The following is an 11,823-nucleotide window of genomic DNA, read 5'->3' on the forward strand; positions in this document are numbered from 1 at the left end:
AGGGAATGGCAAATCACTTCAGTATTCTTGCCTTGAGAACCCCATGAACAGTATGAAAAGGCAAAAAGATATTAATAGTGCATGCATCTAATTTGTAAATATATTAGAGCAGTGCTTATAAATGTTTTATTAGTAAGGGAAGCTAATCAAAAAAGTGTATAGACCAGTCCCCTAAGGTGTCAGGGGCTTTCCTGCCTCAAGGTCTCTTCTCCTATACATCCCTATACACCCCTATATATATCTCCACCTCCATATACATATCTCCTTATTGCTTCTCCCCTACTTTCCTCTAGTTAACACTTAGACTCCAGGGAAAGTGTTAAAAAATCTTCCCTGGCTCCATGACTCGAGGTACATCCCCTTGTTTTTCACTCTCTTGCATCCTGCTCTCTCACCCTCCAAGCCTGCTGTGCTGGACATCTCCCATCTGCTTCCCCAGGTCCATTTTCCACCCTTCATTTTCCTCTCTGTCCCAGACTATAGTCCTCTAGGTTCCAGCTAGCTTTGGTTTGTAGGGAGATCTTGCAGGGGATCAAAGGAAGGAGAGTGAGAATCTGAGCTCTGTCCCCCCAGCCTGACTGTGAGGTTTATTCGGGCCAGCTGTACTCGGGAAGAATGGTCTCAGCTCCTCTCAAGGCAGCTGTCTCTGCACAGCCCTCTCTAGGTTCTGGTATCCTTTCCTTCCCCTTATCTCTTTGGTCCTAAAAACAGATTTTTGGTTGATCCACTCTAGGTTTGAAAATTTTGAAGTAGTTGTTGACACTTAATGATTAGAATGATTGCATTACAATTCCGATGTCTCTTGAAAAAAATTAGATTTGACAACACTGAGTCTACATTCCCAATAGTAACCGTTGTCTGCAGTTGAGTAGCAGCTGCCTCTTTGCTCTGACGCATGTATTCCTCAGGACGCCACAGTCCCCACTGCTTCCTGTGGCCTTGCAGTAAGCCTGCCACCTTATTTCCACCCTAGCCTCTAGAGACATTTGAGTTTGCAAGTCCTGGTTTAAAGAATGTGTCAGTCTTTTCACTAAATTTGGAGGAAGGGGAGGTTTACCTTTCAAATTTCTCTGCTTCTTTCTTTCTCCTCTCTGCCACTACCGAGAGAGTCCTCTCTCTACCATTGCTATCATCACCTCCAAAAACACTGCCCTGCTCTTAGGCATCCTCTGCTCCTATCCATTCCCCACACTGCAGCCTGAGTAGCCATTCTAAAATGGAAATCAGGGACTTCCCTGATGGTCTAGTGATTAAGAATCCACCTTGCAATTCGGGGGACATGGGTTCAATTCCTGGTCAGGAAACTAAGATCCCACATGCCTCGGAGCAGCTAAGCCCTCACACCACGACTAGAGAGCCTGCACATTCTAGAGCTTGTGCTCCACAACAAGAGAAGCCTTCAAGCTGCAACTAGAGAAATCCCACTCACTGTAAAGAAGACCCAGTGCACCCCCCAAAAAAATCTTTTTTAAAGAATAAAATGGAAATCAGATTATGACAATCCCTTAAAACCTTAAAATGTCTTCCCACATTTTAAGAATAAATGTTAGGAATAAAATGTTTTATTCTTCTCTAAAAATAAAGGCAATTTTTTAAAAAATTTGAAGTACAATTAACTTACAATATTATAATGGGCTTCCCTGATAAAAAGAAATTATATTACTTTCAGGTATACAACATAGTGATCCAATATTTTTATACAATACAAAATGATCACGGTAAGTCATCTGTCACCATATAGAGTTATTATAATATTATTGACTATATTCCCTAAACTATATATTACATCCCTGTGACCTTTATTTTATAACTGAAACTTTGTCCCTCTTAATCTATCCTTGTCAACTGAAAATGAAAAGCACAGCCTAAAAGTTGAGAATTATCTTTTATTCAGCAGGCAAAACTGAGGACTTAAGCAGGGGACACAGTCGCTCAGATATCTCTGAGATTGCTCTGAAGAGGTAGAGGAGGAGCCAGAATATATAGGCGTTCTTGCAACAAAGACCAGGTAGTCAGAAGTTCAAAAGATTACTGTTAAAGAAAACCAGATATCCCAAGTTAAGGAATTCAGTTCAGTCGCTCAGTCGTGTCCAACTCTTTGCGACCCCATGAATTGCAGGGCCTCCCTGTCCATCACCAACTCCCGGAGTTTACCCAAACCCATGTCCATCGAGTCAGTGATGCCATCCAACCATCTCATCCTCTGTCATCCCCTTCTCCTCCTGCCCCCAATCCTTCCCAGCATTAGGGTCTTTTCCAATGAGTCAACTCTTCCCATGAGGTGGCCAAAGTATTGGAGTTTCAGCTTCAACATCGGTCCTTCCAATGAACACCCAGGATTGATCTCCTTTAGGATGGATTGATTGGATCTTCTTGCAGTCCAAGGGACTCTCAAGAGTCTTCTCCAACACCACAGTTCAAAAGCATCAATTCTGCGGCGCTCAGCTTTCTTCACCGTCCAACTCTCACATCCATACATGACCACTGGAAAAACCATAGCCTTGATTAGACGGACTTTTGTTGGCAAAGTAATGTCTCTGCTTTTAAATATGCTATCTAGGTTGGCCATAACCTTCCTTCCAAGGAGTAAGCATCTTTTAATTTCATGGCTGCAATCACCATCAGCAGTGATTTTGGAGCCCCCAAAAATAAAGTCTGACACTGTTTCCACTGTTTCCCCATCTATTTCCCATGGAGTGATGGGACCAGATGCCATGATCTTAGTTTTCTGAACGTTGAGCTTTAAGCCAACTTTTTCACTCTCCTCTTTCACTTTCATCAAGAGGCTCTTTAGTTCTTCTTCACTTTCTGCCATAAGGGTGGTGTCATCCGCATATCTGAGGTTATTGATATTTCTCCTGGCAATCTTGATTCCAGCTTGTGTTTCTTCCAGCCCAGCATTTCTCATGATGTACTCTGCATATAAGTTAAATAAGCAGGGTGACAATATACAGCCTTGACATACTCCTTTTCCTATTTGGAACCAGTCTGTTGTTCCATGTCCAGTTCTAACTATGTAAGGAATTCAGCGCTTTCTATGTCTGGGAAGATGCAAGAGTCTGGACTCATTGAAATCATTCCTCGGATATGCACCTCAGCTAATGGAGCCAATATCCTGTGCTTTCTCATCCTGAGTCTCCTCAGGTGCAGGGGGCTGGGGTCGCGGATGGGGGTGACTGCAGGGTTGACTGCTTGATGGCTGGCATCCCATTTCCATCCTCAGTTCCCTCAGGGCTCACCTTCAGCGGCTGTAATGTGAAGGCTTGATAGCTGCAACATTCTTTGTTTACTGATATGTCAGGCAACATTTTTTTTTTTCACATATAATGTATTTCTTCATTTCCTTCCTCCAAAGCTACATTTCTTTCTTTCTTTTTTAAAAAATATTTCTTTATTTGGCTGCATCAGGTTTTAGTTGCAGCATGTGGGATCTTTTGTTGAAGTGCACAGGCTTCTCTCTGATAGTAGTGACAGGGCGTGGGGCGGGCTGGCTTAGTTGCTGAGGCACGTGGGGGGTCTTAGTTCCTCGACCAGGACTCAGATTTCCCTTGCACTGGAAGGCAGATTCTTAACCACTGGACCACCAGGGAAGACCCAAGGCTCCATTTCTTGAAATAACTTCTAAGGCTCTGGGTAATGTGACACCTGCCTACTGCTCTGGGCCGCTTAGTGACTCTTTTCCCTCCACCCCACCCCTTCAATTCTCAATGTCCAATATAGTGGGTCCTCAAACACAAACATAACATCTTGCCCAGACCTGGCACACTGGCCCCTTCCCATGGCCAGGTATTGGGCCTCCTTCCTCACCTCCTGGTTACAAGGCGTGTCACTTCTTAGCCCTCTGTTCTCCTGGCTGCACCCCTTCCTAACACGTGCCACAGTAAGGATTTTCTCAAAGTCCTTCTGTCTCACATGTCTGTCTTCTTCACCATCTGGAACACAGTAGATACTGCCTGAACATTTGTTGAAGGGGTGGACTTAGAGACCTAGTTCTTCATGGAACTGCGATTTCTATGACTTAGTGGCAATCCAGAGCACCAGGGCTTTTTAAATGTTTCCTATGATTGTGCATTAATGTTAGAGGAGGCATGGCTAGAATCTGATTTAACACAAAGTGGAGGAAGCAGGTTGGGACTAGAGTGAGCAGGCATAGGGTGTAGAATTTCAGGAAGGGCCTCCCCTCACAGCTCCTCTCTTGCCTCACTCTGACCCCGGCCCTGGGAGGGCAGCCTCTCCTCATAACCACTCAGGTATACAATTGAAAAACCAAAACTAGGATGGTGTTAAAGGGCGGTTTGAGACAGCCGCCTGACCTGCACGCAGGGCGAGGAGCGAGCGTGCAGCTCCAGGGCGGGAGGGGGCGGCAGAGAGGGACCCGCGCCTGAACTGAAGCTGGGCGGGCACTGGGAGGGCCGGGAGGAGAGGCGGCCTTTCCTACGGGCAAGCTGCCGGACTGAAGGACGGAATTCATTATTCTAGCCCTTAAAAATGACAGCTCGGGCCCTACCGCCAGGTGATCTTCCCGACCCAGGGATCAAACCCAGGTCTCCTGCATTGTGGGGATGGCTTTACAATTCTACGTGTACTAAAAAACCATGGAATTGCACACCGTTGAATGGGTGGATTGTGTGCTGTGCGAATTATTAAAAAAATAAATAAATAAAATAACAGCTCGCCTAACAGGCTACACAAAACCAGAGTTTCTGTTTCAGGTGAACAGCTGCCTGGATTCTTAATCCCAAAGACTGAAGAGTAGGAAAGCCACGACGAGGGAGGGGACCCCTATTCCCCCTACCCCGGGGGACTGGCCGTGGCGGTCCATCCGTGGGCCTGGAGGATGGCCTGCGGAAGGAGGGCGCAGGAGCCCCCAGGGCTCGGTAGAGCTTCCCCCACGATATTGTGTACACCCTGAGCCAGCGTGGCCACATCAGGCATCGGCGAGCCCTGCCGCTGTCTTCTGGGAGACCTATGACCTACTTTAACAAAACCTCTGACACTCTTACTTTAAACTAGCGGCTTCTGTTTTCACACCTGTAAGATAGAAGCTCAGCTGGTAAAGAATCCTGCAATTAGGAGACCCCGGTTTGATTCCTGGGTTGGGAAGATGCCTTGGAGAAGGGATAAGCTACCCACTCCAGTATTCTTGGGCTTCCCTAGTGGCTCAGAGTCCACCTGCAATTCAGGAGACCTGAGTTCGATCTCTGGGTTGGGAAGATCCCCTGGAGAAGGAAATGGCAACCCACTCCAGTATTCTTGCCTGGAGAATTCCATGGACAGAGGAGCCTGGTGGGCTACAGTCCATGGGGTCACAAAGAGTCAGATAGGACTGAGCGGCTGAGAACAACCACTGTGCCAAAGTTCTTCAAAGCAGTTGTTTTTCAAGTAGGTCAAACAGGCACCTTGCCATCCTATGTTCTCCAAAGTTTCCTTGCCTGGAAAATGCTTATCAAAATCTGGTCCAGTTCGAGCAAAAAAAGTGAAGTGTCAGTTTTTAGTAGAGATTCATTCATTTTCAAACAACCATTTTTAACACATAATTCGTTGATGTTAATTGTATAATTAATTGTAGGAAAATTAAAAAAGGAAAACCATCCGTGATCCCCTTATTAATAATATTACTATTCTAAGCATTTTGGTGTATTATCTTGCCAGATTTTTTTTCCTATGCAAATATATATTTGTGTTTTTCCTCATGTTCTTTGTTTTTAATGTTTATTTATTTATTGGTTGCACTGAGTCTTTGTTGCTTCACGCGGGCTTTCTGTAGCTGCACTGCACGGGCGTCTCATTGCAGTGGCTTCTCTTGTTGCGGAGCACAGGCTCTAGAGTGCGGGGTTCAGTCGTTTGGCTCATGGGTCTAGTTGTCCCGCAGCATGTGGGATCTTCCAGGACCAGGGATCGTACCCATGTACCCTGCATTGGCAGGTGGATTCTTAACCACTGAACCACCAGGGAAGGCCCTTCACATGTTCTATATTGAATATCTTTTCATGTCCATCGATAAAGATCAACATCATTATTTTAATCACTGCACATATCATTTTGATAGCTCTGGACCATTGTGGAGATAGGTGAACCACACTTTAACTGTATCTCTTGCTAGACACCTAAGCTGTTCTCTGTACCACCGAAGTCTTCTTACACAAGCAATCTCATATATGCATCAGATTATTTAAGATTAACTGCCAAAATGGAAAAAGTCTGGGTCAAGTGTTCGACCATTTTTAAGGCTCTCAAGATGTAAAACCAAACTACAATCCAGAACCATCTTACCAACTAGTCCTCCCACCAGCGGTACCTTGAGTGCCGATCTCCTCATGGCTCTCTAACACTTCACCCACACTGAGCACTGATATTCTCCATGCTGGTACATGGTGTGCCAGGCACTGACAAAATCAAAGCAGAACACAGTCCAGGCAGGGAAGGTGGTAGGAGGAAGAAACAAGTAAGGATTCATCATTTACAGGGCAGGGTGCTGAGATTATTGTACAGAGAATACACAGAAATTGGATGTCATCTTCCATGGACAGGTGTTCATAGAAGGCTTCCTGGAAGAGGTTATTTCTGAGGCTGGCCGTGAAGAATCATCTGTCATTAACCGAGTAAAGATAGGGAAGGAGTGATGAGCCAGATAGAGAAATAGTCCTGGTAGATGCAGGTAGTGAAGAGATCCCAGGTGTGAATGTACAAGACCTTTTCAGTGAACTGCAGAACATTCTGTAACAGACTGAAGGGTACATGGGGAGGTGGGGACCATGGACAGGAGTGATGGACAATGAGGCTGAAGAGGTGGCTTGGACCTGATCAAGAGAGTCTCTGTTGGCTACGTAGAAGTGCTTTGTCCAGAAAACTGGGTAAACCTCACCAAACTGAAACCTCCTTAGGAGGCAGAAGTTGGCATTAAAACCTATACATGGTAGAGTCACACTGATCCCAGGGACCAGCGCTGTTATTGAACTCAAAAATTACTAGGAGCTCTCTGAGCTAGAAACAGCCACTTAAACTCTGTGTCTTTTAAAATAAAAATAAAGGGACTAGGTTCCTTCCAGTTCTAAGCAGCTATGAACTCAGGCACATCCTTTGACTTTTTTTCTTTTTTTCCAGAAAAGGTGGCCATTAAGATCCTGGATAAGACCAAGTTAGACCAGAAAACCCAGAGGCTACTATCCCGCGAAATCTCCAGCATGGAAAAACTGCACCATCCCAACATCATCCGCCTTTATGAGGTCGTGGAGACTCTATCCAAACTCCACCTGGTGATGGAGTATGCAGGGGGAGGGGAGCTCTTTGGGAAGATCAGCACGGAAGGGAAGTTCTCAGAACCAGAAAGCAAGCTCATCTTCTCCCAGATTGTATCTGCCGTGAAGCACATGGTGAGTGGGGTGAGGAAGGAGGATCTAGCTCCCATTCCCCCCACGACGGAAGCATGGGGCTTTAGTTTACCTTTGTCTAAGCCAACTGTCCCCAGACTTTTTGGCACCAGGGACCAGTTTTGTGGAAGACAAGTTTTCCATGGACTAGGGGGCGGGGGGTGGTTTCAGGATGATTCTCATAAGGAGCTTGCAACCTAGATCCTTCCCATGCACCAATCACAGTAGGGTTCAAACTCTTTTGAGTATCTAATACCCTTGGCAGAGCTCAGGCAGTAACGTGAATGATGGGGAGCAGTTGTAAACACAGATGAAGTTGTGTTTCACACAGTGAGTTGCTTACCCGCCACTCACTTCCTGCTGTGCAGCCTGGTTCCTAACAGGCCACGGGCCAATACTGGGGGCCAGGGCCCCCTGATCTAAGCATCCCTGAGGGCTTCAGCCTTTATAAGAGCAGATAGCAGTCCCTTCTGTGAGAGTCAGATGTCTGGCTAGGATTGTGCTCCTGACCTCCAAAGCGATGCCCAGGGGTCTCAGTCACATGGCAGCCTCCTGGCCTCTGTGGAAGTTGGCGGGAGTCACTCTGAGCAGCAGAATGACTGGCACCCATTCCCTGGCCACACCCACTCCTCCAACCCCATCTTCTGCTACTCAGAGAGCTGGCTTCTCACTGCTTCTTGGCCTTGCCTTCCTTCTGTGTTTAGGATGCCCTCTCCCCTCTTATCACACCTCACATTCCCGATCTCATCCACACTTCGTGGCCCAGCTCAGCTTGTCTCTCTCTGGGAAGTTTCTTCAGTCTGGGCTCAGCCTGCACTGATCTTCATGCCTTTGGTGAACTCTTCTAGCACTTCTGCCTCTGTGCTCCGCACACTAACACTTGCTTGTGTCTTTCTGATTTTAGTTTTCTGATTATTTCTTTAGATAAATCTGGACTCCTTAAGCACACTCCCCAGACCCTCCATGAAATGATTCTCCTGTGTCCTCTCTATCATCAGCCGTATTACTGGGCACACAGGAGGAATCGGATTTGCAGTCCTGACCACCACTTGTACCACTCTGTTAGTGCAGAAGTTTTGGCTGCCCTCTTTGCCCAGCTTTGTAACTGGCAGGAAGAGACACTGGTCTGGGACCTGTGTTAGCTGAGAAGCTGTATCTAGTTTGGTCCTCTGCTTGGATGTCGTGAGATAAGAACTGGGATCAGTGAGCTCCTGGCCAAATTATTAGCAGGTTATTAGTGACCTAGGGACCCCGAGATCACATTTGGGAGGGAGAGGGGGAAGAAAAAGAAGTGAGCAAGGGAGAACCTAAGCCTGATAGTGGTGGCTGTTTCAGACCTGTGGTACCACCGATTGTCACCTAAGTGACTCTGTGCTGGGGTGGACTTGCCCCAGGCCGAGAACTAAGTCAGACCTATACCATGCATAATGCTGAAGCTGAAGTTCCAATACTTTGGCCACCTGATGTGAACAGCCAGCTCATTGGAAAAGACCCTGATGCTGGGAAAGTTTGAGGGCAGGAGGAGAAGGGGATGGCAGAGGACGAAATGGTTGGATGGCATCACCAACTCAGTGGACATGAGTTTGAACAAACTCTGAGAGATAGTGAAGGACAGGGAAGCCTGGAGTGCTGCAGTCCATGGAGTCACGAAGAGTCGGATATAACTGAGCGACTGCACAACAAATAGCAAGCAGTGGAGCAGGCGGTCAGAGTCTCCCACATTCTACTCGGAAAAGAGATCTGGCAGGAGAGCAGAGAGGATCCAGTAGTTGAGAAGGCAGACTGAGTCCTCTGAGGCTCTATACCATGACTTTCTCCAGCTCTCGGGTTTCCAAGAGAGAGGATGGCAGGCATAGATCTGGATTTTATTGGGTTTGCTTGCTGTATGCCGGGACCATGCTGAACACTGCAGATACAGCATCACTTACAGTTCAGCATCACTTACAGTTCTCACAAGAGCTTTCTGTGTGTGTTAGTTGCTCAGTCGTGTACGACTCTGCAACCCCATGGGGTGTAACCTGCCAGGCTCCTCCGTCCATGGGATTTTCCAGACAAGAATACTGGAGTGGGTTGCCATTTCCTTTTCCAGGGGATCTTCCTAACCCAGGGATCAAACCTAGGTCTCCTGCATTGCTGGCAGACTACCATCTGAGCTACCAGGGAAGCCCATATAAGAGCCTTAAGAAGTGGTTCTCAGTGTTCTGTTTTACAAAGAAGGAAGCTGACACTCACATACACAGCCGGTATAGTTGAACCTAGAACTAATCAAAATGTTGGGCTCCAAAGCCTGGATTCTTACCCCAGAAGGTCCATCCGGAAAAGTAGCATTAAACCATTTCCCAAGTGTCCTTGGCATTAAACTGGTCAAGAGTTGTCTTCAAGGCTCTCTGGATCCAGAATGCAAAGGTGGGATGGGATCTGCTGCCAGAAACTTGCCCACTATAACTTGCTCCCTTCTACTGAATTGTATAAAGTTAGAGGAGCCCATCCAAAGAAGCAGGGGTAGGAGGTCGGAGGAGGGCTCTTTTCCTTCTTGAGGCTGGCCCTAGTCAAGAGATTGCTCAGCCAGGAAAACCCATATATGGTCTCAGAGGTGAAGGATTACTGTTTCATTGTGTTTCACAAGATCTAGGTCTTTCTCTCTCTTTAGTTGCTAAGTCGTGTCTGACTCTTGCGACCCCATGGACTGTAGCCTGCCAGGCTCCTTTGTCCATGGGATTCTTCAGGCAAGAATACTGGAGTGGGTTGCCATTCCCTTCTCCAGGAGATCTCCCCAACCCAGGAATCGAACCCAGGTCTTCTGCATTGCAGGCAGATTCTTTACCAACTGAGCTATGAGGGAAGCCGATCTAAGTCTTACTTCTGGCACTAATTCCTGAGTCCACGTGTGTGGGACAGACTCCAGCCTTGACTCCACAGAACAGAACCTTTGGTCTACTTAGAGGGTTTGAGTGTTACATTTGGCTAAAGATTATGCCAGGGCAGCTCGCAAGGTCTGAGGTCTGACATGACTTAAGTTGATCCCCATTGAATTTCTGTTGTTATGCCAACATTACCTGACTGTTTCAGAGCAACTACTGTATCTTTAATGTTGGTTTTTACTTTGAGAATGATGACTTTTCCTCCTTTGTCTTCTTCCACAGCATGAAAACCAAATTATTCACAGAGATCTGAAAGCAGAAAATGTGTTCTATACCAATAATACTTGTGTGAAGGTGGGCGACTTTGGATTCAGCACAGTCAGTAAAAAAGGTGAGATGCTGAACACTTTCTGTGGATCTCCACCCTACGCAGCGCCTGAACTTTTTCGAGATGAGCACTATGTCGGCGTTTATGTGGACATCTGGGCCTTGGGGGTGCTTCTCTACTTCATGGTGACTGGCACCATGCCGTTTCGGGCAGAGACCGTGGCTAAACTAAAGAAGAGCATTCTGGAAGGCACCTACAGCGTGCCTCCGCATGTGTCAGAGCCCTGCCTCCGCCTCATCCGGGGAGTCCTCCAGCCAGTACCCACAGAGAGGTATGGAATTGACTCCATCATGAACAATGAGTGGATGCAAGGGGTGCCATACCCCACCCCTTTGGAGCCTTTCCAGCTAGATCCCAAACATTTGTCAGAGACCAGTAGCCTCAAAGAAGAAGAAAATGAGGTCAAAAGCACTTTAGAACACTTGGGCATTACAGAAGAGCACATTCGCAATAACCAAGGGAGAGATGCCCGAAGCTCCATCACAGGGGTCTATCGAATTATTCTGCACAGAGTCCAAAAGAAAAAGGCTTTGGAAAGTGTTCCAATAATGATACTACCAGACCCTAAAGACAAGAACCTAAAGAAAGGGTCCCGTGTCTATAGAGGCATAAGACACACATCCAAATTTTGTTCAATTTTATAAATTGCATTAGACTTCTGGTAATTAAGATTGTTGTTGCTGCTTTTAAATTTTTTTCACCAACTTGAGTGGAGACTTTTTGTAATTTTTAAATAAATTTAAATTTAAGATACGCATTTCCCCCTGCCCCTCCCAAACGTTTGTTAGCTCAGATTCTAGCTTTGTTTGCAATCTTGTCTTGTTCTCAAACTCTACCCTTCGTTCAGTTAATCGAGGAATATTTACACAGTGCCAACCACATGCTATGCATGGTTTAAGGTGCTGCAAAATAAGAGGGCCAAGCAGTCCAGGGCACTGTGTTCAGGTTGCAGTCTCCCCTGGAGGCGTGGGTTTGAATCCCACTGCTTAATGAGTTTCCCAGCTAGCTCAATGGTAAAGAATCTGTCTGTCAACGCAGGAGACACAAGAGACATGGGCTCAGTCCCTGGGTTGGGAAGATCCCCTGCAGGAAGAAATGGACACCCCATTCCAGTATTCTTGCCTGGAGGATCCCCATGGACAGAGAAGTCTGGCGGGCTGCAGTCCATGGGATTGCAAAGAGTCAGACAGGACTGAGCACACAC

The 11,823-nt window shown here is 46.6% G+C and overlaps 1 protein-coding gene across 1 annotated transcript in view; it reads left to right on the plus strand.

Annotated features, from left to right (window-relative positions):
* The window catches only part of NIM1K (NIM1 serine/threonine protein kinase), a 66,823-nt gene extending 55,447 nt beyond the window's left edge, over window positions 1-11,376 (plus strand). The window contains exons 3-4 of the mRNA XM_081517599.1: window positions 7,105-7,373; window positions 10,514-11,376. Coding sequence (XP_081373725.1) covers window positions 7,105-7,373; window positions 10,514-11,263 — 1,019 coding nt within the window. The 3' untranslated portion in view covers window positions 11,264-11,376. The remainder of the gene's footprint in view (window positions 1-7,104; window positions 7,374-10,513) is intronic.
* The last annotated feature ends 447 nt before the right edge of the window (window positions 11,377-11,823 follow it).

The sequence above is a fragment of the Giraffa tippelskirchi genome, chromosome 8, assembly GCF_054371585.1.
Source record: "Giraffa tippelskirchi isolate mGirTip1 chromosome 8, T2T-mGirTip1v1.2.pri, whole genome shotgun sequence".
NCBI classification, from domain to species: Eukaryota; Metazoa; Chordata; class Mammalia; order Artiodactyla; family Giraffidae; genus Giraffa; species Giraffa tippelskirchi.